Source organism: Trichoderma aggressivum (genome assembly GCF_033847375.1).
Source record: "Trichoderma aggressivum f. europaeum strain CBS 100526 chromosome Unknown scaffold_033, whole genome shotgun sequence".
NCBI classification, from domain to species: domain Eukaryota; kingdom Fungi; phylum Ascomycota; class Sordariomycetes; order Hypocreales; family Hypocreaceae; genus Trichoderma; species Trichoderma aggressivum.
The window spans coordinates 141,106-166,661 of NW_026946399.1; the positions used below are offsets into that span (position 1 = coordinate 141,106).

Below are 25,556 nucleotides of genomic sequence, written 5' to 3' on the forward strand. Positions count from 1 at the left end.
GTAAGTGCATTCTGCAACATGAGCACGGAGACAGCAGATCTTGAAGATGCAAGCCTGTTTGGCTAGGGGCTAAATGCAGTATAATTGTAAAAGTGTATTGGAAGTAAACAAGAAGTGGCTACTATGCCTCTCTGTTATGGCGATGAACAACGACCCAACATCTACAAGCTTGGAGCTCAAAGGGTTCAAAAGAGGTGCCTGTTTGATGATGGATATTCAGCAGGGCTTTAGAGTGCTAGTTTTCTTCTTGTTTTCTTCCTTGCCTCTTTCGGTATTGAATTCTTGTTTCCCGCCATTCTGATCAAGTCAATGCGATGAAGAAAAAAAAAAAAAAGAGTCACAGCACCCTGTTCTCTGTGGCAATGCACGATTCCAATCTCGGTGTTGAGTCACAGCTTCAGGGTCCTGGCTGAGTTGGTACTAGGTACTTTTGGCCTCTAAAGCTGAGCTGGACTGAGTCATCGAGGGCTTGAATTGATTTGGCATCCAATCCAGTTGATCGTGTGTTGGTTTCTTGCGCTATGCTGCTTGTGAGCACTTTGTGACTCTTCTTTTTCCTCTTTTGTCTTTTTTTTATTATGATTCTTTTGCTTTTGTTCCTGGGGCGTGGAATGGAGTATGAGATTAGCTGACATGAGATGAGGCTTTGCTGCAAGGCGAATCTCAGGCTGTTTTTTCAGTGGACTGTTACACTGAAACAGAGAGAGCGGGAGTCATCCATCGCTAGCCCGCAGAAGGATTGCATGTACAGGTACCTGTGCCTCAGCGCTCGCTGGTTAGTACTTATAAGGCGCTGAGAAACCACTGCACTTAGTCCGTTCCCCCCTCTCCCACTTCATTCCCATTCCGGCAGAAAAAAAAAACTTGATCCGCGGGGCACTTTGCTTGCATCAGCATTTTTTTAGCGGGCGCTTTTCTTTTTTCTTTTTCCTACATCGACACAACAGAACAAAAAAGACAAGCTTTCTTCAGAGCCGAAGCTTTTCTTTTTAATTGTTTTTGTTAAACACCGTCACTATTCTACCGATACAGAACTGTGTTGTTGATACTACTCGCATCATGGCTGTTCGTGCTCAGTTTGAGAACTCCAACGAGTACGTTCTTCTTCTTCTTGTTGTGATTGACGGCGGGGGAGGGGGGTGAAGACGGGACGAAAAGGGATCTCGAGCTTTTGTCGACTTGGGATCGCATTGCTTTGCGATTCCCTTGTTCTTCATCTCTCTCTTTCAAACTACTGGATATCCGAACCTTGACTGACTCTGGTGGTTTCTCGCAGGGTTGGCGTCTTTGCGACGTTGACAAATTCATACGCCCTGGTGGCTCTCGGCGCCAGCGAGAACTTTTACAGGTAAATCAACACCACCATATTCATGACCAGCGACGGGAACGAGCTGAGCCCTAACGCCGTCTCCCGCAGTGTCTTCGAGGCCGAGCTCCAGGACGTCATCCCCATTGTGCGCACCACCATCGCCGGCACGCGCATCATCGGACGCCTCACGGCCGGCAACCGCAAGGGCCTTTTGGTGCCCACGACGACGTCGGACCAGGAGCTGCAGCACCTGCGCAACTCGCTGCCCGACTCGGTGCGCATCCAGCGCATCGAGGAGCGTCTGTCGGCCCTGGGCAACGTCATCGCCACCAACGACCACATCGCCCTGGTGCACCCGGACCTGGAGCGCGAGACGGAGGAGATCATCGCCGACGTGCTGGGCGTCGAGGTCTTTCGCCAGACCGTCGCCGACAACGTCCTCGTCGGTAGCTACATGAGCATCTCCAACCAGGGCGGCCTGGTGCACCCCAAGACGACCATCCAGGACCAGGACGAGCTGTCGAGCCTGCTGCAGATTCCCTTGGTGGCCGGCAGCGTCAACCGCGGCAGCAACGTCGTGGGCGCCGGCATGGTGGTCAACGACTGGATGGCCGTGACCGGACTCGACACCACGTCCACCGAGCTGAGCGTCATCGAGAGCGTCTTTAGACTCGGCGAAGGCCAGGGCCCCAGCAACATCAACACCACAATGAAGGACACCATGGTGGAGAGTTTTTACTAAGCGTTTTCTCTCTCTTTTTTGATGTTGTTTTCTTGTAACTTGTTTTGGGATTGCTTGAACAAACCGACACAGGCATGGTGTTGATGGGAACCCATTTTGTTTGCTTTCTTTACGAAACCGTCTTTTTTTCTTCGGGATTGTGTTGGAAGAAGAGAAGAAGAAGAAAGACGGAAACCGAACGGGGTGACGGCGGTCACTCGTGGGCGCGCGAGATATGCTGGTCATGCATGGGAGGCGTTTGAGTGTACATTTACTTTTGACCACTACTTTTTTCTTTTCTTTTTTTTCACTTTTCTTTTTACACTTGATGTTGGATCCTGTTTGTAGCTATCATGGCTACTGTATCTACTACAGAGAGAGGAAGAGGCCTGAATCAATAGATGAAACTGGGCTGTTTCTTGTGTAATGGATGGTTTTGGACCGTCTCTTTGCGATGGTGAATGCTGAACTTATTCCAGCTTGCCACATCTTGAAACCAACAATAAACAAGTCATTCTTCCATTAACAAGACTTGTAACCATCCACATGTCATCCATATGCTTGTTATTGAATATCATCCAATTCAACATCAAATTCCGCTTCTGACGCAAGTTTGCAGCTCAGGCAATGCCCCTCACCCACAAGCGACACTCACCGCCTACCACATCCAGCCCGCACCCAATTCGACTTGGCTGCAGGCACTTTGCAATCCAATACTTTAGCTGCCCCTCCATACATGCATCTTCTATAACATACAATCTTTTTGCCAACCATAGTATTCTATAGCCCTTCTCACACAAGCATTGTATATTTTTCAATAGCCTCGTCTCTTTTTTTTTTAGAATCAATTTCAGAATAACAATGGCATCGTCAAGTAAACCAGCGCATCTCGACCCCTCCGAGCTCGGCACCAAAGAATAGCAAGTCTCCCTCTCCCTCTCCACGCTTTATACATCACAAACTCGACATCATGTTTCTAACATCCATCATCGCCTCCGCAGCTGGGACAAGCTCTACACCGCCGAACTCACAAACCACGCCGCCAACCCTTCCGACACCGGCACAAACTGGTTCGACGACTCCGACGCAGAGGGCCGCATCGTCGCCTTCCTCGACGCCCTCACCGAAGACGACCAGGAACTCCTCCAGAGCCCGCTGTCCAAGGAGAGCGCCGCGCTGATGGATCTCGGGTGCGGCAACGGCGAGCTGCTGTTTGCGCTGAGGGACGACGGGTGGCAAGGGCAGATGCTGGGCGTGGACTACAGCGCGCAGAGCGTCGCCTTGGCGAAGAGCATCGGCGAGACGAGGGACGCTCAAGAGGAACAAGAACAAACCGAAGACGCGGAAAAGACCCCGTCCGTCCGCTTCCTCGAATGGGACCTCCTCGCCGGTCCGCTCTCCGCCTCCGACGCCTCCTCCCCGCTGTCCTTTGCCCCCTCCGAAGCCCTCTTCGACATCATCCTCGACAAGGGCACCTTTGACGCAATCAGCCTGTCCGCAGCATCCTCCGAAACAAACCCCTGCGAGACGTACCGCAAGCGTCTCCTGCAGCTGCTCAACCCCCATGGCGGCGTCTTCCTCGTCACGAGCTGCAACTGGACCGAGCCCGAGCTGCGGAGCTGGTTCGAGGAAGACGAGGATGGGGAGCTGCGCGTCGTCGGCAGGGTCGAGTATCCGACGTTTACCTTTGGCGGCGTCAAAGGCCAGACGATTACGACGCTGTGCTTTAGGAGGGGGAAGGGCGTGAGCGAGTGAAATTTTCTTTTTGGATGATACCATGTGGCGTATAGTTAGAAAACTTGGAGGGGAACATTAGAATAGATGTGTGTGTATATATAGCTTGAATTTCTTGGAAAAGATGAAGAGCATTCTCAGTCGAGTAAAATACCATGGGCAAAACATACGATGCCACCTTGATACAATTACAATACGACTTCAATTACATCACCAGAGAACGACAAAAGGATTATGAAAAGAAAAAAGAAAAATGGCACGTTCGTTTACCTTCACCCCCCTACATTACACCTCTCGAGTCTACAAAAGATGCTTCCACCTTTATGCTGCCCATTATCCACTAATCAGTTCTTCTTTTTTTTTTCTCTCCTCTTTACTCCCCATGTCTGCCTTGTTGCCCCCTCCCAATCCATCCATTCATCCATTCCCCCTCAAGTCGACATTGCCTCTGTGTGATTTGTCGCATCAAAAATCTTGTACTTCTCTCACGCCACAGCTTGTCCAATGACATCGGACTCAAAAATAGAAAATTTGTAAAATGATGAAGAAAAAAAGAAACCTTTGAAATCGCAGAGACCAAAAGCCGCTGCAGCACAGACAGGGACGAGGGACAAAATCATTGCTTCATTACGGGTTTTCTCTCATCTATGGTGAAGTATTCATGGGCTCTCCGCCTCCTGACGCTCCGGTTCCTGAAGCCTCGGCGACCGCCTGCGTCGCGTAGTAACGCACATCCACATCGTCATCCTTCTGCAGCTTGGTTAGGTTCGGGACGATGCGCTGCTGGATCAGCTCCTGGCCCCGAGGCGAAGGCGTCGGCGGTGCCGCCTGGGCTCCCTGTTGCTCGATTGTGTAGAGAGTGCCCTGTTCCGGCAGGCGCTGCAGGGCGTTGATGAGGACCGAGTACGTCTTTGCAACGTTGAACCGGATGTTGGGAATGTCGTCTTCCGTCATCTTGTCGAGCATGGGGAGAATCGACTTGGAAATGACATCTATGCTAACTACAGAGGCCAGTGTCTGTACCCAAGAAAAAGACAAAAGATGGTTAGTCGCCGGCCGTGGGCATTGCTATAACGTGACAGAGTCAAAACTTACCGAGATGGCAAAGCAAGTGGTCATCCGGTACAGGTAGTTAGGGTGGTTGCCCATCGTCATGACCTTGGGGATGATGGCCTCGCTCGCCCACTCCACGCCAAAGACCTCAGTCAGCTTTCGCAGGTTGTGCGTAGCAGCCTCGCGAATGGAGAAGACGGTATCGCCGAGCCATCCCATGCACAAGTTGCTGAGCTTCTCGTCAAAAAACTTGACGCCAAGCTGGCTGGCCAACAGGGGGATGTACTCGATGATGGCGAGTCGTACGCGCCACTGCTTGTCCTCGGCCAGGTTGACAATGGCGGGCAGCAGCGAGACGGACAAGGGGTCGATGCCAATGACTTTTTTTCAACTGTTAGCTCTACAAGGATCCTCCTGCATCACGTCACAACATCATGGTTCGTACCTTGGTTCACCAGCTCCAACTTAGAGATGATGTGCAGTCTAACCTCGGGAAACTCGTCCTTGAGCATCTGGAGAAACATGGGTAGAAGATGGTCAATCGTCCTACAAACATGTGAGTGAGCCAAGCAATATTACAAGGGGTTTGTCTAGACACGTACTCTTGCTTGCCCAGTATAGGAGCGAGGCCGCTGATCTGGGTTCCGAGAGCGGCACGCACGTGCTGGGATGTGTCTGAGACGAGATCCTCGACACTGCTCATGATGTCGTTGAGAAGCGTCTGGCGGTCCACCAGGCCACAGAAGCCGGGGATCTGACCAGCAATGGCTGTCCGGACTTCAGCCTCGTTATCCTTAAGAAGCTTGACGAATGCGGGCACCAAATCCCTGGAGACGACTTCCTCATCTACAGCCTTGGCAATCTGCAAAGGGGAGTTAGCAACAAGGCAATGACGGCAACATTTCAAGCATCTTGCTACCGACCTTTTCGAACCTGTCGGCAATCATGTACCTGACTCTCCAGCTCTTATCTTCGATCAGGTTTCGCAGAGAAGTCAACAGGACACCATGGCTAGCCTGCTGTTCCTTCGGCACGCCCTCGGCAATGGCGATGAGGATCTCAACAGTGAGTAATCGAACACTATCCTGGTCGTCTGAAACGAGGTGCTGGAAGAGGGGAATCATCTCCTCAATGACGATAGAGGGGGGCATCTCCTTGACAAACTTGGCCAGGTTGGACGCGGCTTGGCGGCGGACCATGGGAGTCTCATCGTGGACCAAAAGGCCAAACTGCTGGCGAAGCTGCTCCTGGACGGGGGGAGACACCTTCTTGTAGGGAGCTGTAAAGAGACCGCAGCCGGACACCTTGGACGTGAACCAGTCTGCCTTGGCGAGTCGAATTGCGAGGGGGATGAAGAACTCCTCAACCTGTTGCGGTGAGAGCTCCTCGCAGATCTTGTTGAGAGATTCGACAGCCTAGAATTTCGCGCCGTCAGCCAAAAGCGCTCGGGTTAGCGTCATTGAGCGTCTTACCTTGTCTCGGACGACGGGCTCCTCAATGGCGGCGAGGTTCTCGAGGGGAGAGAGCAAGACGTGACCCCACGAGGGGCCTCCGACGTATTCGATAAAGTTGCCAAGCTCCTCGCTCAGGGCGACCAAAACCTCGTCTTCGTCCTCGACAGACTCTGCGTCATAACGTCAGATTAGAGCCCAAGACTAGGCAAACACAGTTGAGAGGGTGGGAGGGATGGAAATGGCAGCATGGCTATAGCAAGAGTCGAGTTGTTACTGACCGTCGAGGAAGGGAATCAGCTCATCTCTTGTTCGCTCGGCGCCGAGGGCAAGAGCAATTGTGGAGAGCCGATGAATCGCGTTGAGTCGGAGCAAAACATCGTCGTGCTAGCAAACAGCAGAGAGCCCAAAGTCAGCACCACGTCACAAAGAGGAGGGGGGGGGGAAGCGTATCCAGAAGAAGAAGATGGAGTAGAGGAGGTTACTGGGCGTGATATACCTTGAGCTCGTCGATGAGCACGGCGATGGGGTAGAGCTCGTCGTTTGCGTTTGGCGCTTCAGCCATGGCGTGTCACGAGGGGGGGAGGCAGAGCAGGAGACGAGTGGCGGAGAGAAGTAAAGGGGCGCGTTGAGCGAGTCGAATCGAGACGGTTGAAGCACCGCAGATGTAGCTGGGAATCGAGGATCGGCGGGACAAGCGGCGAGCGACGAGGCCGATGGCGTAGAGACGGGGTCAAGGTGAAGCTGGTGATGCAATGGACGAATGGCTTTTGCGCAGCCTGAAGCCGAAGCAGAGGCAGAACCAGGGCGGAATTGAGCAGCGACTGTCGCCTTGCCGCTGCGAGAGTCGGATCCCGGAGAGCTCGAGAAGCAGGGCTGAGAGGCGGGCGGGACGAGGCTGGAGGTGGACAGCTGAAGTGCCGGAGTTGAGGGGTGAAGATTGGATCGAGAGACACGAAGCTGTTGTTGGAGCCCAGCAAGAGCCTAGCAGCGAGGCGGTTATAGCGGTGCTGCCAGATGCTACAGGGACTAGCAAGCTGGAGGTACAAGCGACGGTGCTTGCAGGGCGTTAGCGGCGGCGGTGGGATCATCGCCTGAGCACTAACATGGAGTGCCCCGCCACGCAAGTACCTGTGAGCCCCCACCCGCTGCCCCTGTAGCCGTCCTTTTATTGTAATTTGCCCCTTTGCCGTGTGTACAGGTACGTGTACGAGCGATTACATGTACGAGGACCGCCTGTTGGCAGATGAATGTCGAATCGAAATGCAGGGTGCAGAGGTATGGTTTGATATGGACTACCTACCTGTACCTTAGAGACAATAATAACTGCCAGGTACAATACGAAGTGAAAACAAAATACATACAAGATGCTGCTCAGCGTTACACCTGTCTCGCATACCTGATACCTGGTAGAGACGGATCGAATACATCATACTGCTACTAGAGGTACAGGCATTTAGATTGTCCAAAGGCCGCTGTGCAATGACCGCAAGCTTCAGACAACATCTTGCTCCAACCGATTTCTCTGCCTTCAGCCCCTCCTCGTTCCCCTCACCCGTGTCTTAGCCCTATTTGTTAGCATCAATTACCACTGATACGGCGCCTAGAGATGTGTGAGCCTTGGTAGTAATTGGGCTCCTAGGCGCATGTGCCCAGCAAATCGCTGAGGCGGGGATCGTGCCTTGGTAGAGGTACTTGCACGGAGTACGTACTCGATACATGCAGCTGCGAAAAAGTGAGATGAATGGAAAAGGGAGCATCGATGTTCCGTCACCCCGCCGATTTCAGGACCTGCGAAAGCGCCGACTTGTGCTGCCAGTTAGCGAGGTACCTGGCTCTCAGCAGCGCTCCCCACCTCCAGCCAAGTCCCTCCGCATCGTTCCGCCATCACCACCAATACCACCTATCAATCACCCCGCCATCGTCCCTCCAAAAATTCCTGTGACTCAAAGCGACGACAATTTGCACGACTCGCCAATCCGGCATCCCAAACCATCAAATCTCGTCCTCACGATGCCGACCATCTCCGTCGACAAGTACAAGCTCTACGAGGCTCTCGGCCGCAAGTACGTCTCCTCAGCTGGGCATTTGCGTCTATGAATGCGAATGCGAATGCGAATGCCATCTCCCACCCCTCCCTCCATCCATCCGTCCATCTACCCATCCACGTCTCCATGGCCCGCGATACCAGACATAGATATAGACATTATACACTGCTTAACCCCCCACGCAGTAGCATATGTCCGGTATAGCTTATAGCGCACGTCTAACCGTTTGCAATTCCAGATTCACCACGGCCGAGTTTGAGGACCTCTGCTTCGAATTCGGCATCGAGCTCGACGAAGACACCGAAGACGAGGAACGGCCCATTGTCAATGGCGAGCAGGAACCCCCCCAGCTCAAGATTGAGATTCCCGCCAACCGCTATGACATGCTCTGCTTCGAGGGCATCGCCCTCAATCTCAACATCTTCCTCGGCCGCACCAAGCCTCCCAACTACAGAGTGGTAGAGCCCAAGGACGGCATCCTGCAGACCATCACCGTCTCTCCCGAGACAGCAAAGGTCCGGCCCTACGTGTCCGGCGCCATCCTGCGCAACATCAAGTTCACCAAGGACCGGTACGAGTCCTTCATCGCCCTCCAGGACAAGCTGCACCAGAACCTCGCCCGCCAGCGGACACTGGTGTCCATCGGAACCCACGACCTCGACACCATCAAGGGCCCCTTTACATACGAGGCCCTGCCGCCCCAGGACTTCAAGTTCGTCCCTCTCAACCAGACGCAGGAGCTGACCGGCGAGACGCTCATGACCTTTTACGAAAACGACCGACACCTGGGGCGCTACCTGCACATCATCCGCGATGCCCCCGTATACCCCCTGATTCTCGACTCCAACCGAGTCATCTGCTCGCTGCCCCCCATCATCAACGGCGACCACTCCAAGATCACCCTCAACACCACCAACGTCTTCATCGAGATCACTGCCACCGACATCACCAAGCTGGACATTGTCACCGACATGATGGCGACCATGTTCTCCGAGTACTGCGCCGAGCCCTTCACCGTTGAGCCCGTCAAGATCGTCTCGGACCACAACAACCAGACCCGCGTCACCCCCCATCTCCGCCCCCGCGTCACGCACGCCGAGGTCGACTACCTCAACAGCTGCACCGGCCTCAGCGAGTCCCGCGAGAGCCTCTGCAAGCTCCTCGCCAAGATGGCCTACGTCGCCCGCCCGTCAGACAAGGACCCCAACCTGCTGGAGGTGGCCATCCCCCCCACCCGCGCCGATGTCCTGCACCAGGCCGACATCATGGAGGACGTGGCCGTCTGCTACGGCTTCAACAGGCTTCCTCGCAGCTCTCCCAACAACAGCGCCACCGTGGCGGCCCCTCTGCCCATCAACAAGCTGAGCGACATTGTGCGCATCGAGGCCGCCATGGCCGGCTGGAGCGAGGTCATGCCCCTGACGCTGTGCAGCTACGACGAGAACTTTGGCTGGCTCAACCGCAAGGATGACGGCAAGACGGTCGTCAAGCTCGCCAACCCCAAGACGCTGGAGTACCAGGTCGTGCGGACTTCCCTGCTGCCCGGCCTGATCAAGACGATCCGCGAGAACAAGAGCCACAGCTTGCCCATCAAGATCTTTGAGGCGGCCGACGTCGTCTTCAAGGACGAGCAGTCGGAGCGCAGAGCTCGCAACGAGCGCCACTTTGCCGCCGCCTGGTGTGGCAAGTCGAGTGGTTTCGAAGTCGTGCACGGCCTGCTGGATCGTCTCATGCTCATGCTGCGCACCAACTTTGTTGCCGGCACCGACGGCGGCGCCTCTGTCAAGCCCGATGGCTACTGGATCGAGGAGCTCAACGAGGACACCTTTTTCCACGGCCACGCCGCCGCCGTCTATCTCAGACTGGGCGGCAAGGAGCAGCGCATCGGCGAGTTTGGCGTTCTGCATCCCACTGTGCTAGAAAAGTTTGATCTAAGGTATGTTTTGTCCATATTCTTCGCTTGACTATCTCGACGAATGAATACAGTCCAAGACGCTAATTATCATCTCTTCCTTCTCCCCCTTATAGATTCCCCGTCAGTACTTTGGAGATTAACCTAGAAGTGTTCCTATAATCTGCATGCTTCACTAAAGCCACAGACCTCATGAGCGTACAGGCATTGGAGGTTATCGGCTAAAGAGACAAAGAAATTTTGAAAAAAGAGAAATACAGTAGATCTGGTGGTTAAAAAGCAGTAGAAATCTTTTCCAAAAACGGATTGCCGGTGTCTTTGTTCAAATAAGCTGTTGTGCAACGTATAAGTCAAGGGCCATCTCACAAAGGTGTAGGGTAATAGACTGTAGATAAAGGGGATAACTGTCAGGCAGCATTCCAGCGATGACGTTGTGGAGGACAAAGAGAATTTGGAAGAAAGTTCAAGGCGAATAATTACAGGTACCTTTTATACTCGTAGATCTTTTTGTAGGGTAGGTACCTAGTCACTGTCAGGTTGTTATTTCGCTTCGATTGTCGCTGCAGGATTCTTTCTACAGTCACCTTGGATATATATGACTTGCAAAATGCAATAATCGACGTGTAATTGTGCAAAACCAGTGAATATTATGTACCTATAGGGGTAGAATGGACAGATAATAAGGTCCTCCAGCTCTATCAAGTCTCTCTCAATATTCGGGGCTACCTTGTTGTTGAAAGATCCATGGATGTATCTTGCTTGTGGGCCTCTATACTTTTTTGTAAGTGGATGAACTCTTATCAAGAGCAAACTCTCTCTGTAAGTACATGGAGCGTCATTAGATCAAATGTCTCCAGGTAGATCGACTGTCTCTGGATAAATCAGGTATCTATGGAGATGTACTAGGACAAAGCATCTCCAGGTAGACAAAGCATCCCAGGCAACCAGGTAAAGTACCAAGACAAAGCATCGCTCGGCGGATACCCCAAAACGCACGGGCTTCTACAAAATGTTACATGTACCCGGTATTTAAGGTGCTATGGCCACTGCGCCTGACGTCTTTTTGGGGGGGCTCTCAGCATAACTTCCAGGTAACCCCACCCCCGAGCAGGTGCCCCGCCAGCGCTGGCCCTGCTGAGACTCGACTCGACTCGAACTCAACCTCTCCATGTGATGCCGCTTTTGGAGCTCTGACGACGCCCTCTCTCCTCACATCACAGCCGCTGTGCCTGTGCCCTGCGCCCATCATGGAGGCCAAAAAGGTCGGTACTATCTTCACCCCTCACTCTTCACAGTCCCGAGGCTGTCATGCCAAGTTCTGTTCCCTTCAAAGCAGATGACAAGCTTCAAGTCTCAAGTCTCCCAAGTTTCCTGACCATGAGGCTCTCTCTGCAGATCATCGAGCGCGTCCAGGGCATCAACGGCGGCCAGACGGCCACGGGCACGCTGACGCTGACCGACTTCCACATGGTCTTCAGCGCGACCATCGAACAGCCGCCGCCAGAACACCAGGGCCAAGAGCCGGCTCCTCCGCCAAAGAAGCGCGAACGATGGATCACGTATCCCATGCTCTCCCACTGCACCTTCCGCCCGACCCCTCCGTCCTCCCGCCAGGCCCCGTCGATACGCATCCAATGCCGAGACTTTACCTTTATCGCCTTCAACTTCACCTCCACCGAGGTTGCGAGAGAAGCCTATGACCACATCAAGTGCCGGACTTGCAAGCTTGGCACCGTACACAACCTCTTTGCCTTTAGCCACAAGCCGTCCAAGATGGAGAAGGAGGTCAACGGCTGGAATCTCTATGACCCCAGGGCAGAGTTTCGCCGGCAGGGCATCAGCGAAAAGCTGCCCGACAAAGGCTGGAGGATCACCAACATCAACCAAGACTATAGCTTTTGCGATACCTACCCGGCCGTCCTCGTCGTGCCCTCCAAGATTTCCGATAATGTCCTCAAGTACGCAAAGGAGTTTCGCTCGAGGAACCGGATACCCGCCCTCTCATACATCCACCCCGTTAATAACTGTACCATTACAAGAAGCTCTCAGCCGCTGGCGGGCATTACCAGGAGGACCAACGTTCAAGACGAGAAGCTTGTCGCTGCCTCCTTCTCAGCCTCGGTAGGCAACGGGGGTTCCGAGGACTCGTCGCCAATGTCCAGCCAGGCAGAGGTGTCCACCAGCAGCGTCATGCTAGAGACGCAGCTGACGGAAACCGAGCGATACGAGGATGAGCTCATCTCTAGATCTGCCGCCCTCTACGACGACAAGACTGGCAAGCGGCTCATCTATGGCGCTCAGCAGAACAATCTGATTGTTGACGCCCGTCCCACAATCAACGCCATAATGAATCAGGTACAGGGGATGGGCTCGGAACCCATGGACAAGTACAAATTCGCACAAAAGATATTCCTCAACATTGACAACATTCACATCATGCGCAGTTCTTTGCTCAAGGTGGTGGAGGCGCTAAAAGATGCCGACCTGTCCCCTCTGCCTCCCAACCGCGAGCTTCTACACCAGAGCAACTGGCTGAGACACATTCACGACATCCTCGACGGGTCAGCCCTCATTGCTCGCCAGGTTGGCATCAGACACTCGCACGTCCTGATCCACTGCTCAGACGGCTGGGATCGTACCAGCCAACTGAGTGCCTTGTCCCAAATCATGCTGGACCCCTATTATCGCACCATTGACGGCTTCATCGTCCTCGTAGAGAAGGATTGGCTGTCCTTTGGCTACATGTTTAGGTTACGCTCCGGCCATCTCAATTCGGAGGATTGGTTTACCATTCAGAAGGACGCATTCGCCGGTCTCAAGGTCCAACCCGGAGAGAACGACGGCCGGACTGACGCCTTCCAAAACGTCATCAGTGGCGCCAAACGATTCTTTACCTCGAACAAAGAAGATCCCGCCGATCTGGCCACTTTGGGTGAGGGTGCCAGCGGTCAAGTGGTGGATGAGGAAGCCACCTCTCCTAAGATGATTAGCCCAGTTTTCCACCAGTTCCTCGACTGCATGTACCAGCTGCTGCGGCAGAACAAGACCCGCTTCGAGTTCAACGAACGCTTCCTCCGGCGCCTGCTATACCACTCGTACTCGTGTCAGTACGGAACGTTCTTGTACAACTCGGAGAAGCAGAGGAAAGATGCCGGCGTGGCGGAAAAGACGTCTTCCGTGTGGGACTACTTCCTCTGCCGGAGAGCCGAATTCACCAACCCGGACTACGACCCAACGATTGATGACCACATCAAGGGGAAAGAGCGCATCATTCTGCCGCGTCTTGAAGAAGTTCGATGGTGGCATCAGCTGTTTGGCAGGACCGAGGACGAAATGAACGGCGCCCTCAACGCCGCCGCCATTGCGGAAAGCGACAGGCAGGCCGCCGTCTCCAGCCTCAACTACCCCAGCGTTGCTCGCGTCGAAGAGGCCCCGGAATCGTCGGCCCCGAGCCCAAGGCCACCCAGCCTCTCCACAAGCCAGTCAGCCCTCACGGCGGTGGAGACTGCACACACCATCCTGACGCCCGAGGACAGACAGGCCGCTCTGCAGCACAGCGTGTCCGCGGACGGGGTGAGCGCGTTCGCCGCCCTACGCGATGGCATCGCCGGGCTGAACATAAGCAAGGCCGTCCTGTCCAACTTTGGCCGCCCCGCCGAGCCTGCTGCCGAGCCCGTTGCGCAGGGCCCGACGCCGCCCATTTCTCGCGATCAAGAGATGCGAGAGATGACATAGGAGGTCATGTTTCCAGACCAAGGCCCGGCGCCTTATTTGATCACGGAGACGCAAAACACCCGCCGCCACGCCCGACCGCGTACTATTTCGGAGATGACGATGATTAACGTTGATCCCGTATCCGAGTCGTCATCCGAGTCGGCTTTGGAATGTAAACCAACCATCGGATGCAAGACGCGTGGCATCTCCCTTTTTGGAAGGCTGTGAATGATGGCATTCAAGATGACCGTGTAGGGTGAGATTGATGTGGCTACAATGAACCCAAACGATAGATATGATAATCATGATGTTTCCCCTCTTTTCTGTTGTCTTCTAAACCCCTCCTCTTGCCAAGGCCAGACTTTGGCTACCAAAAGAAACAATGTCATATAGAAGAGCCGATAGAAGACGAGTTGTGGCAAGGACGGGGCGTATGATTTGGCTAGCCAAAAGTACCAGCGGGTTGTATGATATGGGGGTGACAGGCTTTTAATCCAACAAGCGGCTCCCTGGATAGCACGACTGCATCAGCAGCTTGATTATTTGACTCTTGGTTGAGCAATTGGGGTGTTGTGAATATGGCTGCGTCACTATAAAGGGGTGAAAAGCAATGATTGGCGGCGTGTAAAACAGCAATGTCAGATTAGATTGTAGAAGGGAGTTTCAGTGACTAGGCGATGCGCCTCGGGAATGTTTATAGCGTGGTTTGAAATGAGAACTATGGGAGTTGCGGTGATTTGAAACGAGATGGACTTCTCTTGCTCATCTCTGGTGAGGTTGTGTTGCGCTTTGCTCTCCTTTGCTTCATGACGAACGATGTGAGTGGCACTTACATGGACATGCATGCATCTGGTTCTTCATGTATACCTGCTGCTGTCACTGGCTTTTCAGGTAGTGCTTGCTAATATTGCTGCTTATTCTGACATGCCCTACTTTTTTCACTGCATCTTTCTAGCAGATGCCACCATTGCTTCGCTTTTTGTTCTTTTATCAGCTCTTATTACTGTGAGATCTGAACAACCACAGTGACGTTAGGCCGTGAGCAAGTGGCGGGAGCCGGCAGTTCGCCAAAACTGATTCTCCGGTTGGGAGCTAAGGTAGAGGCACTTGTACAAGGTACATGCCAGATTAGCGGCCTCAGATACGTACCTCACTTTTTTCTCTCGGCTCCCCAAAAGGCACCCACTTTCGTCCCGGTTTAGGGCTCAACCCACACAAAAAAACAGGCGAAAATTGCAACTTGCGGCGCTCCAAAGCCCAGCGAATTTTTTGCCAGTGTGTGTGAAGGGAAGCTCCTCTTCTCGCCCGCAAGCCCGCCAAAAACCCTCCCCAAAGAGATCGCGAACTTTGTTCCTTGCACGGCCAGACAATACCACCAGTTTCAAGTCACAACACACAAAGACTTTGAATCCCTATCCAGCCAAAATGTCCCACCCTGGTGCTCAGATGTGAGTGCGGAGTTTTGCCTTTTCCCCCTCCGTGTCGTTGCTTTGTTTCTTTATATCGATATGCACATGCGAGCATATGGCGTTTTTGATTTTCTTGGTGGTTTGGTGGTGATGGCATCGTCGGAGAATGATTGAAGAGATGGAGAAGAATATGGAACAAGAGAAGGGAAAGGAAAAGAGACAATGGCATTGCTCCATTGAGGGCATCAACAAACATCGACGAACGGCCAAAGAGTTATCACGATGATACTGGGAGGGATTGTCACCACCACCACCACCCACCAAGCATCACAAGCCCTTGCTGCTACTCCTATCGTTTGCATATACGCAAGACCACATCCGCTAACATTTCCTCTCCAGCTCCAAGCGGAGAAAGTTCGTCGCCGACGGTGTCTTCTACGCCGAGCTCAACGAGTTCTTCCAGCGCGAGCTCGCCGAGGAGGGCTACTCGGGCGTCGAGGTCCGCGTCACCCCGACCGTCACCGACATCATCGTCCGCGCCACGCACACGCAGGAGGTCCTCGGCGAGCAGGGCCGCCGCATCCGCGAGCTCACGTCCCTGATCCAGAAGCGCTTCAAGTTCCCCGAGAACTCCGTCTCCCTGTACGCCGCCAAGGTCCAGAACCGCGGCCTCTCCGCCGTCGCCCAGTGCGAGTCCCTGCGCTACAAGCTGCTCAACGGCCTGGCCGTTCGCCGCGCCTGCTATGGCGTCCTGCGCTTCATCATGGAGTCCGGCGCCAAGGGCTGTGAGGTCGTCGTCTCCGGCAAGCTCCGCGCCGCCCGTGCCAAGTCCATGAAGTTCACCGACGGCTTCATGATCCACTCTGGCCAGCCCGCAAAGGACTTCATCGACAGCGCCACCCGCCACGTGCTGCTGCGCCAGGGCGTCCTGGGCATCAAGGTCAAGATCATGCGCGGCTCCGACCCCGAGGGCAAGGCCGGCCCCCAAAAGTCTCTCCCCGACGCCGTCACCATCATCGAGCCCAAGGAGGAGCAGGCTGTTCTCCAGCCCGTCAGCCAGGACTACGGCGCCAAGGCCGCCCAGGCCGCCCAGGGTAGCCAGGACGTGCGAGTCGCCGAGCAGGAGGGTGCTGTTGAGGAGGCCCAGCCCGCCGCTGAGGAGCAGTAGGATGGCTCCAAAGAGGAAGAGGAATGGTAAAGGCAAAAGGGTCTTTGTGTGTGTGTGTGTTAGCAAAGGAACAAACAAAGGTTTTGTGGTTTGCGGGGGGGGAGACGAGAGGATGATATATCAAGCCACAGGGCAAAGGGATGGCGGTCAAACTTAAAGGCGTCAATTGATCATTTGCATCTGCCAAGGGCATGGAAAAAAAAGGTTTTCGTCTTGAAAGAATCTTGAGATATAAAAAAACACTTCATGGCCAAATAACCACCCCTATTCATTGCCCGTAAGAGTGCCGTGCTGCATGTGCATGGTATGGCAAATATATATTCATGAATAATATCCAGCTGTAAGCCAGACAAAGCGTAATACAAGGTAAGTATACTAAATTTACATTCAAACGAGGTAAGAAAAAGGAGGATATGAGAATGATGAAAGGAAAATTGGCCGTTCGTTGTTATAGGCCATAAAAAGCAGCCTGTGGTATATATAACACATCGTGTCAACACAAAAAGAAAAACAACAACACTCGCTTCCCTCCTCACTCTTCTCCTTTTCATTTCCAAAGAGCCCATTTCTTGATTCTTCTTTCTCTTCTCTTCTCTCTTTCTTTCTACCTTTGCCACCAAAAATGCAAAACCAACCCAAGAGAGAAAAAAAGATTATATATATCGTACAAAACAGGAGGCATGCTTTCAAATCCAGTTTCCTTTCCGATTCAGTCATGTTTACCGTAAAAATAAGAAGCAAGTTATCCCACAGAAGACACGTACACACACGTTTAAACGCCTCTCCCCCACCAAGGAAAAGGAAAAAAAAGGAAAAGAAAAGCAAGATGGTTTTTTTAAAAAAAAAAGACAAGTAGATTCCGGAACCCCGCCTCCTTTCATGTTAAGAGGCCGCAGCCAGCGGCGAACTTTTGCTCCCATTGTGTAAACGATGACAGGAAACTTGGGACAGCCCAGGAGGACAAGATAGGGGGATAAAAAGAAGCGAAGAAGAGATAAGAGGAGCGAAGATCTTTGAGAAACAAGACCCCCCCAAAGGCCACCTGGGCCTAGAAACTTCTCCATCTCTTTCTGTCGGACGTCCGATAGCGGCTTGCAGTAGCTGAGACCTGCATACGCGGCTGACAACATCCCTCCTCCCTTGCGCTATGGGAAATTATAGCTCCTCTCCCCATTTTTCTTCAGAAATGGCATTGCATGGCAAATATACAGATTTGGTTGACCACTCCGGCCGACTGTTTTGGTTTTATCTCACAAGAGATGTATGGCAATGGTTTTCATACGTTGACCTCTCTCATGTAAGTCGATGATTGTAAAAAGAAGGAAAAGAAAACTGGTCGAGCAAGTTTTCCCACTACCTCTCGGTGTGCTTTCGGGACTCGAGCTCAATGTCGTTGCTGGTATACTGCTTCTTGCCATTCGCCGAGCCGTTGGCCGAGCCATTGGAGCCGTTTGCGCCGTTGGGGCGACGGCCCTCGTCATCGCTATCGGCGAGGTCGGTGAGGCCGAAACCCGCAGCCTCTTCCTCGTCGTAGGCCCGGATCAGGCCCTGCCTGTCTCCGTGAAAGCTGCTGAGACTGTGCCTCGAGGTGTTTTCGCTCCTTCGGGACTGCATGCTGCGGCGAGTTTGGAAGCCAGAGATCATATCTGTTCCGGCAGCGTCAAAGTCCCCGCGTGACGCAACCAGCCTCTGGCCGTGAGGGTCTCCCCGAGAAAGATTCAACAGGTACACGCCGGTAAAGGTGACGAGGAAGCCGCAGAGCAACGAGAGCGTGTTGACGGGGTCGGTGGTGTTGAAGCCGCTGAAGAGGATGAAGGAAGCGCAGAGAGTCGCGGTCGTGAACGTGACGTAGTAGAGCGGGTTCACACTGGGAAATTCTCAATCAGTATTGGCGATTCGCAAAAGAGAGAAATTCAGACGAGGCTGGTGTCCACCAAGCTCTAAAACTCACATGTTGGTCGGGAATGATGCCAATGCCTTGTTGAAATAGTTCATCTGGGTCAGAATGCAGACTGCCGTGAGGATCATGAAGACGTAGGTCGAAGGGTGGGTGAATTGGTTGTGGCCGGCAAAGGTCAGCTTGAGAGCGATTCCAAAGGCCTTGACGGACATGACGGAGATGGAGCCGACGGTGGAGCAAATGGAAAGGTAGATGAGGGCGTTGCGTTTGCCGTAGACGGGTGCGATTCGGTAAATCATAAAGACTGCAAAGGCCACGACGGCAAAGGCGTACAAGAGGAAGCCTGGTCGCCATTAGTTTTCTGGATAACAACATGCGGGAGCTCAAAATGCAAAAAGGACGAGAGCAACAGCAAGAGGGAACCGTTGTCGTCCGTACCTGGCTGGATGGCATAGTGCAGAATCTGATCGATCGTCTGGATGTCCTCGTCCGGGGGCGCGTGCAGAACAATGACGACGGCGCCGATGAGGCAAATGGCACTGCCCAGCTTGCCCAGCGTGCCGAGCTCTTCATCCAAAAAGTATGAACCCAAGACGGCGCCGATCAGGACGCTGAGAGCGCCGAGAGGCGTGACGAGGATGGCCGGGGCGAATGCGTAGGCGGCAAAGTTGCAGATTTCTCCGATGCCAACTAGAGAGAGAGGGGGGAGAGGTTAACACGCGTGCGCGAACAGGGCCGGGGATGGGTGTCGAATGCTCACGGGTTGCAATGCCCGCCCACCACAAGGGGCTTCTCAGATATACAAATCCGTCGCCTTCGAATCCGTGTCGTTCTTCGGCTTGTAATAATCCCTGTGCAAGGCGTCAGCAGAGCAGGTTCCAGTCTTCGGTTGGGCCGGCCGAGCATCGCACGCCGCCGAGAACCGCCATGGGCGCCGCAGACGGGATCTGACCTTTTTGGTAATGACGAAACTGGTGCCTGAAGAGCCGCAAGAGTCAGCATGAAGACGCCGCGAAGGAGAAGGAGTCACAAGGGGCTGGACATACCAATGGCCAGGGCTGATGACATGGCCAACGCCAGGCCGACATATCTAGAGCAAGGGCAAAAAAAGTCAGCGGGACGACGTTCTGCTGGTCCAAAAAAAAAAGAGAGGCCTCTCCTGGATGCAGACGCACTTGTCTTCAATCATGCTGAGCGAGTGGTTTCTGGCGCGCGCAAAACGGCGACAGAGGCAGAGTCAAAGGCAGCGTCTTGTGTCGATCGAGTCTTGCTCAGCGCTCCCTGGAAAAGGGAAGAGTCGCGAACGGGACAAAATGAGCGTGCGTGCGCAAGGGCGGGATCGTAGCGAATGCGTGGTGCCGAAGGAAACGAAGAAACGAAAAAGAAGACGCTGCAAATTGGGGATTCGCGGCGACTCGAAGGCGGGGGAGCCGAAAGGTCGAAAATGCTGAGCGCAAGAGTAAAGAGAAGCGTCGTCAGATCGGATCAGATCAGATCAGGCCCATGAAAAGAGAAAAGAGAGAGAGCGAGGCTCCTGTCGTCGTTTTGGATCGTCGTGAATGTTTTTTTTTTTCGTTTCTTTTTTTTTCGCAAGGGAGAGAAAGGGAGAGGCGACAAAAGGTCCAGTGCTAGGAGTCGTGCCGTGGCCCGTTCAAAGTCACACCAGATGCTGTTGCTCGTCCGTCCAATTCGTTACGACGCAAAGAAAAAAAGTCAAAGATGCAAACGCAGCACAGACGCAACGCCGAGCCGTGGGTTAAAGAAAGGAGAGGGAGGAAGAGGAAGAGGAAGAGGAAGAGAGGCCTGGCGAAGAAGGGGATTTGCACAGTGAAGGAGAGAAGATGGAAAAGGGAAAAAATAAAAAAAAATAAAAAAAAAATAAAAAAGGAACGATTGCGGATGTATTCGGTGGTGGCTTGATCGAATGGATGGACTGGATTGGATCAATTTGGACTGTGCTGGGCTGGGTGGCGCTTTGGGGGGGGAAGAGAGGCGAACCTAGCACTGTCAGTTCATTGAAGTCGTGCAAGTTGCGCGTCTCACCAGCGGCTTCTGGCAGTGCGTGTACAGGGCGCGGGCATCGGTCTCAGCGGGCCACGACAGAGGCGCAAGGCCCTGGAGCTGGAGCTGGAGCTGGAGCACGGCACAGTACAGCACAGTACAGCACAGCACAGCACAGCACAGCACAGCGCTAAAGCTGGAGGGGACCAGAACGGGTACCTGAGGGGGCTAGCGGGCCATTTAGCTGGCTGCACTGATTTCTTACAGCACCCAACCCATGGAGCCCTATTAAAAGTAACATGTGAACCCTTGCTTGCCTTGCATTGTGGTGGTAGACAGTACCTCATAATCGGTGAGGCGTCGTGTGGACGACTATGTACAGTATACAACGAAAGCGGCCAATTTACCAAGGCACATGGACTGCATGCAATCAAGGAGATGGACAACCCCCCCAGTCACAATCCCAGTTCCGGGCCCCATGCAAAGCACCAGAGCAGATGGATCGGGGAGCGTCCTAAAACAAGATTGATACCATTGATCGTGTCTGGCTTGTTTCATGCGCGCTGGCGTGGGCATCAGCGCTTCATTTCGGCAAGGCTGGAGACGTCGACACTGATATTCCCCGTGTCATGATGGTCAATGGCGGTAATCTTGTTAACATGATATCCTCGTGTTTTCCCTAGTGTCTCAATGTTCTGTCAACATGTTGAATGTAGTGCTAACGTAATATTCCTGCTCAGCTGGTATTACCCGCATATTCTACCTTGCCTGTTGCTCACTCACTGACTTGCGGTACATGCAAGTAAGCATCAAGCACAAGCAAACAAACCAACCCGTACTCGTACATTTCGTGTAGCATAGGTACACTTGATGTATTCATGTTACTATTAATGCCAACTGAACTATATTATAATATAATATATATATTATATTAATGTTATATAAGAACTTAAGGTTTTAACTACTATAAGGTATTTAGTATATAGCGTTTTATAGTTTTTATAAAGTAATCACTATACCCTTAGGCTTTATAACTTAATTATATTATAAAAATCTAATACCCCTTTTTAAGTTAGTTAGGAGGTCCTTAACTATAGTCTCTACTACCCTTATTAAAACCTAACTACTATAATTTAATATTATAATTTAATAAGCTAGGCTAGCTTAAATTAACTCTAGCTTAATTAGGCTTAGTTAGGTAAAACTATAGCCCAAATAGCAAAAATACACAGCCTAAATAGTAATACTCTTTAAGAATAGCAAGAGCGATGAAATTTTTTGGAAGCCTCTGCTGCTCATGTAGCTAGGCTGGCCGGTGTATTAACGAAGCATCGCGGCATTGCGTTGACGTCAAAGTACGATGTACTCGTGTGGTTTACCTAATCAACTCACATGGATTTTTACTCGCTTCGCTCGTATCCGTGTGGGACTTTAAATCGCAAACGGACTTTGAATCGCAAATTCCGGCGCACAAAAAATAGAACTAATATCTTGTGTGAAAAGTGTACGAGGCCCGTGCCAAAAAATCTGATGGTTAAAGCTGGAAATTTAGTTGGTTAGCGTTGACATTATATATATAGTAGTATTCGTGCATTTTATGTGTCTAAGAAATTTGCGATTCAAAGTCCGTTTGCGATTTAAAGTCCCGCACGGATCGAGCAAAGTGAGTAAAATCCCTGCCCAGCTGCTTACCTATGAAAGCCGCACGAGTACCTATGTCCCAAGGTCTGTGCGTGCACGGAGCGGCTCTTCTGCTGCTCCATTATCTCATCGTTTATCTAATCTATAGTGAGGGGCCCACATGGAGGGGGGAATTTTGCTTCAAAGTCACATTCCCGACCAATTCTGTTTATCAGTCAAATATCTCATGCCCTAACAAACCCGAGCAATCACGATTACATCGCCGCCATGCCCTCCAGATCAGACATCACCTAGTAAGAAACTTCTCACAGTTCGTTGATATTTTCCTTTCTAGCCTGTCGTAAAAGCAGCAGTGTCTTTTGTACATGGCTCAATATCCCCAATACAGCTCCTGAATATTCTTAAATGAGATATTGCTAACTAGTGACTGTGGCAGTTTCGGTGCAGGTCCAGCTTTGCTACCTACTGCCGTCCTTGAGGAAGCTGCCGCAGCGCTCCTCAATTACAATGCGACTGGCCTTGGAGGTATGGAGCTCCTAGAGGCCGTCCTCCTCCTTCTACTACTATCCCCAGCACGGATCTTGAAGTGACCTTTTGACGGCTGTCTCCGATGACTGATGCTGACTTCTGGTTTCTCTACATATAGTTGCCGAACATTCGCATCGATCGGAGATTGCAACTACCATCATCAATGAGGCCAAGGCCGATCTGGCCTCGTACCTGGACATTCCAGACGATTACGAAATCTGTTTTATGCAAGGAGGAGGTTCCGCACAATTTTCTGCCATGGCATACAACTTTGTTGGCAACTGGGTCACCCGCAAATACAAGGAGGTGCAGGATTCGGAAAGTGACGAGAGCACAGTCCTAAAGCTCAAGTCGGCCGTAAAGAATCTCAAGATCGACTATATCATTACTGGTGGCTGGTCACAGAAAGCAGCGGCCGAAGCCGAGCGGCTTTTTGGCTCGGAACATGTCAACATCGTGGCCGATAGCCGTAAAGCAAACAGTGGCAAGTTTGAAACGATCCCGAACGAAGATACCTGGAATCTATCCCACGATGCTGCCATGGTTTATTACTGCGACAATGAGACTGTCCATGGCGTCGAGTTCCCTGGATTTCCCAAGTGTCTCGAGCCGGGGCCCGACAGACCAATTGTTGTCGCTGATATGAGCTCTAATATCCTTTCGAGGAAGATCCCGATATCTCATTTCTCAGCCATATTCTTCGGTGCCCAGAAGAACCTCGGATCAGCCGGTATTACTGTCGTTATCATCCAGAAACACCTCCTACCACAGCCTTCTGCAGCATTGATGAGACAGCTCGGATTGCCAATCCCGCCCCGTATCTTCGAATTCGAAACTATTATTAAAAATAATAGTCTTTATAACACATTGAGTATTTTTGAGTAAGTATATCTTCCTAAAATACCTCATCTTAAGAATTTAAATAAATTAAATAATTTTTCTATAGTGTCTTTATTGCCGGCCGGGTTTTGAAGCAGCTATTACTACAACATCCTGACAAAGTCCAAGGACAGCAGATCCTATCCCAAAGGAAAGCTCAACTCATCTATAGCGCCCTCGAGGCCTATCCTACCATTTACCAGATCATCCCCGACGAAGCAGTACGATCACGCATGAACATCTGCTTTAGGATCAAGGGTGGCGATGCTGTCGAAGAAGCATTCTTAAAGGATGCTGCTACTGTAGGGCTGACTGGACTGAAGGGTCATCGCGAGCTAAAAGGTATCCGAGCATCCAATTACAACTCGATTTCTCTCGAGGGTGCGGAGAAGCTTGCCAACTTCATCGGCGCTTTTGCATCACGGAGTTAGACGTCGTTGTTAGAGTAAGTATCTCCACTAACCATGGGGATAATGTTTGTGGTGCAAAATTCGGTTATTCTAGCCGGAACGAGTGGAGTAGCGTAAGCAATAACTCTAATACCTCGCCCACGAAAACAAAGGGAGACTGAGACTGGCTTTTACTTGTCTGCTATCAGCTTCTACTTAATCTCTACATAATAAAACCGCATTCTGCCAATGTAGATGTAGCGTCAGTTTCGCCAACTACTCAGGGACTGACTAGATGTATCGAGCCTCTGTAGATAGCACCGACCGTCCAGGTCAAGGCCAGACCTTCCCCATCACACCACAGACGGATTTATGCAAGCCGCATAACAGAGACAGCATAGCATATATAAGAGACCAATCATGGTTTCATAACGGTCATTATATTAGCCTTACCGCAGACAAAAGTCCCTCCTTTAGATCCACGGCTTTTACAGAACCATGGGCATATCAAAATAAACCAAGATATCTGGGCTGCTTATAAGTATGTCTATCCGTCCCACGCTTTAACCCATGATTACCCAATACGGCAGTCTTTCCATCTGATCCTTATCACCGCGCAATCCGCAAGCCAGCACAGCTCTGCAAACAATTGTCACACCATCGGTATCCTCTAACTACTGTAAGGTATTTAATATATAGTGTTTTATAGTTTCCATAAGGTATCTACTATACCCTTAGGCCTTGTGACCTAATTATATTATGGAAATTTAATAAACCAGAACCCAAGACAAAAAGGCGGCGCGAAAACAAAACCTGAAAAAATTCCAATGGGCGGAGCCACACCCAATAGGCACTTACCGGTAAACAGCGCAGTTCCTGTCCCATCCCATCAAACGCATTTCTGCCGGGATGGACGCGCCATCAAAGAGCAGTTACGAGTACTAGTACATGCAGATACAAAGCTCGATTCCCCAAGACGTCATTGGCCGGCTCGTCACAGGGTAGCATCAGCCCCGGAGATGGAACCATGTCATCAACTAACACAGAGCAAGGAACTGACGGCAATCCCTCGAAATACTCATGCCGGCCCTCTCATCTTTTCACACCTAGCAGTCAGTCTATTCAAACTCCGCAGTACTGTACTGGGTAGCATTACTAGCGCTGGCTGGCTTCGCGCCCACATCACCCGGCCGTGTGATTCGACTCCATCACGACTTCTTAGACACGAACATGCTGCGCCTCAATGCATCCCTCTCTCCCCCCCCAACAAATCTACATACGTTATCAAATCACCTGTTCATTCCCACGAAAGACACTCGCACTTGGTGATGTGAAATTCCATCTAGGATAACGAAATTGACGGACCAGCTGAGCCATCGGGGGGGGGTCTCGTCACCAGCTTTATATCCCATTTCCCTTCATCACAACATGCCTGTCAATCAACTATTTTCTCTCTTCCGATTCCCTCTCCACACACCAAAGCGGCTGCCTCCCTCATGCCTCATAACTACTCATCCCTGAATCGTTAGTTACCCAGTGGGACCCCCCAGCCCAGCCCGCTTCCAAGCTTTTCTGCTTCTTCCCAGCACAGTGCCGACAAAGTGATCGACCTGCGCTTTGCTTCAGCTTTAGGGCCCCCCCGGTCAAACTGTGCAGAACAAGAGGAAACAAAATCCACAAAGCCCCTGGATAAGTGGAC

At 52.0% G+C, this 25,556-nt stretch overlaps 8 protein-coding genes across 8 annotated transcripts; 6 read left to right on the forward strand and 2 right to left on the reverse strand.

The window, feature by feature from the left end:
• Positions 1-1,059: 1,059 nt before the first annotated feature.
• On the forward strand, positions 1,060-2,051 carry Triagg1_7473 (uncharacterized protein; the record flags this gene model as incomplete). Its single annotated transcript, XM_062902212.1, has 3 exons — positions 1,060-1,094; positions 1,277-1,348; positions 1,418-2,051. The coding sequence occupies 3 exons, from the start codon at positions 1,060-1,062 to the stop codon at positions 2,049-2,051; spliced, it is 741 nt and encodes a 246-aa protein (XP_062753530.1).
• An 840-nt stretch (positions 2,052-2,891) lies between these two features.
• Positions 2,892-3,785, forward strand: Triagg1_7474 (uncharacterized protein; the record flags this gene model as incomplete). Its single annotated transcript, XM_062902213.1, has 2 exons — positions 2,892-2,904; positions 2,956-3,785. The coding sequence occupies 2 exons, from the start codon at positions 2,892-2,894 to the stop codon at positions 3,783-3,785; spliced, it is 843 nt and encodes a 280-aa protein (XP_062753531.1).
• Positions 3,786-4,409: 624 nt separating this feature from the next.
• Positions 4,410-6,833, reverse strand: Triagg1_7475 (uncharacterized protein; the record flags this gene model as incomplete). Its single annotated transcript, XM_062902214.1, has 8 exons — positions 4,410-4,781; positions 4,860-5,197; positions 5,263-5,363; positions 5,420-5,679; positions 5,741-6,232; positions 6,290-6,441; positions 6,550-6,655; positions 6,768-6,833. The coding sequence occupies 8 exons, from the start codon at positions 6,831-6,833 to the stop codon at positions 4,410-4,412; spliced, it is 1,887 nt and encodes a 628-aa protein (XP_062753532.1).
• Positions 6,834-7,987: 1,154 nt separating this feature from the next.
• Triagg1_7476 (uncharacterized protein) lies at positions 7,988-10,315 on the forward strand (the record flags this gene model as incomplete). The annotated part of the gene is made up of 3 exons (XM_062902215.1): positions 7,988-8,334; positions 8,555-10,252; positions 10,303-10,315. 3 exons carry the CDS (start codon positions 7,988-7,990, stop codon positions 10,313-10,315), a joined length of 2,058 nt encoding a protein of 685 aa, XP_062753533.1.
• A 1,290-nt stretch (positions 10,316-11,605) lies between these two features.
• Positions 11,606-13,963, forward strand: Triagg1_7477 (uncharacterized protein; the record flags this gene model as incomplete). The annotated part of the gene is made up of 1 exon (XM_062902216.1): positions 11,606-13,963. One exon carries the CDS (start codon positions 11,606-11,608, stop codon positions 13,961-13,963), a length of 2,358 nt encoding a protein of 785 aa, XP_062753534.1.
• A 1,404-nt stretch (positions 13,964-15,367) lies between these two features.
• Positions 15,368-16,519, forward strand: Triagg1_7478 (uncharacterized protein; the record flags this gene model as incomplete). The annotated part of the gene is made up of 2 exons (XM_062902218.1): positions 15,368-15,390; positions 15,751-16,519. 2 exons carry the CDS (start codon positions 15,368-15,370, stop codon positions 16,517-16,519), a joined length of 792 nt encoding a protein of 263 aa, XP_062753535.1.
• Positions 16,520-17,872: 1,353 nt separating this feature from the next.
• Triagg1_7479 (uncharacterized protein) lies at positions 17,873-19,348 on the reverse strand (the record flags this gene model as incomplete). The annotated part of the gene is made up of 5 exons (XM_062902219.1): positions 17,873-18,386; positions 18,471-18,762; positions 18,858-19,109; positions 19,180-19,270; positions 19,331-19,348. The coding sequence occupies 5 exons, from the start codon at positions 19,346-19,348 to the stop codon at positions 17,873-17,875; spliced, it is 1,167 nt and encodes a 388-aa protein (XP_062753536.1).
• A 2,980-nt stretch (positions 19,349-22,328) lies between these two features.
• Triagg1_7480 (uncharacterized protein) lies at positions 22,329-23,899 on the forward strand (the record flags this gene model as incomplete). The annotated part of the gene is made up of 4 exons (XM_062902220.1): positions 22,329-22,354; positions 22,498-22,586; positions 22,708-23,470; positions 23,536-23,899. 4 exons carry the CDS (start codon positions 22,329-22,331, stop codon positions 23,897-23,899), a joined length of 1,242 nt encoding a protein of 413 aa, XP_062753537.1.
• Between the last annotated feature and the right edge of the window lie 1,657 nt (positions 23,900-25,556).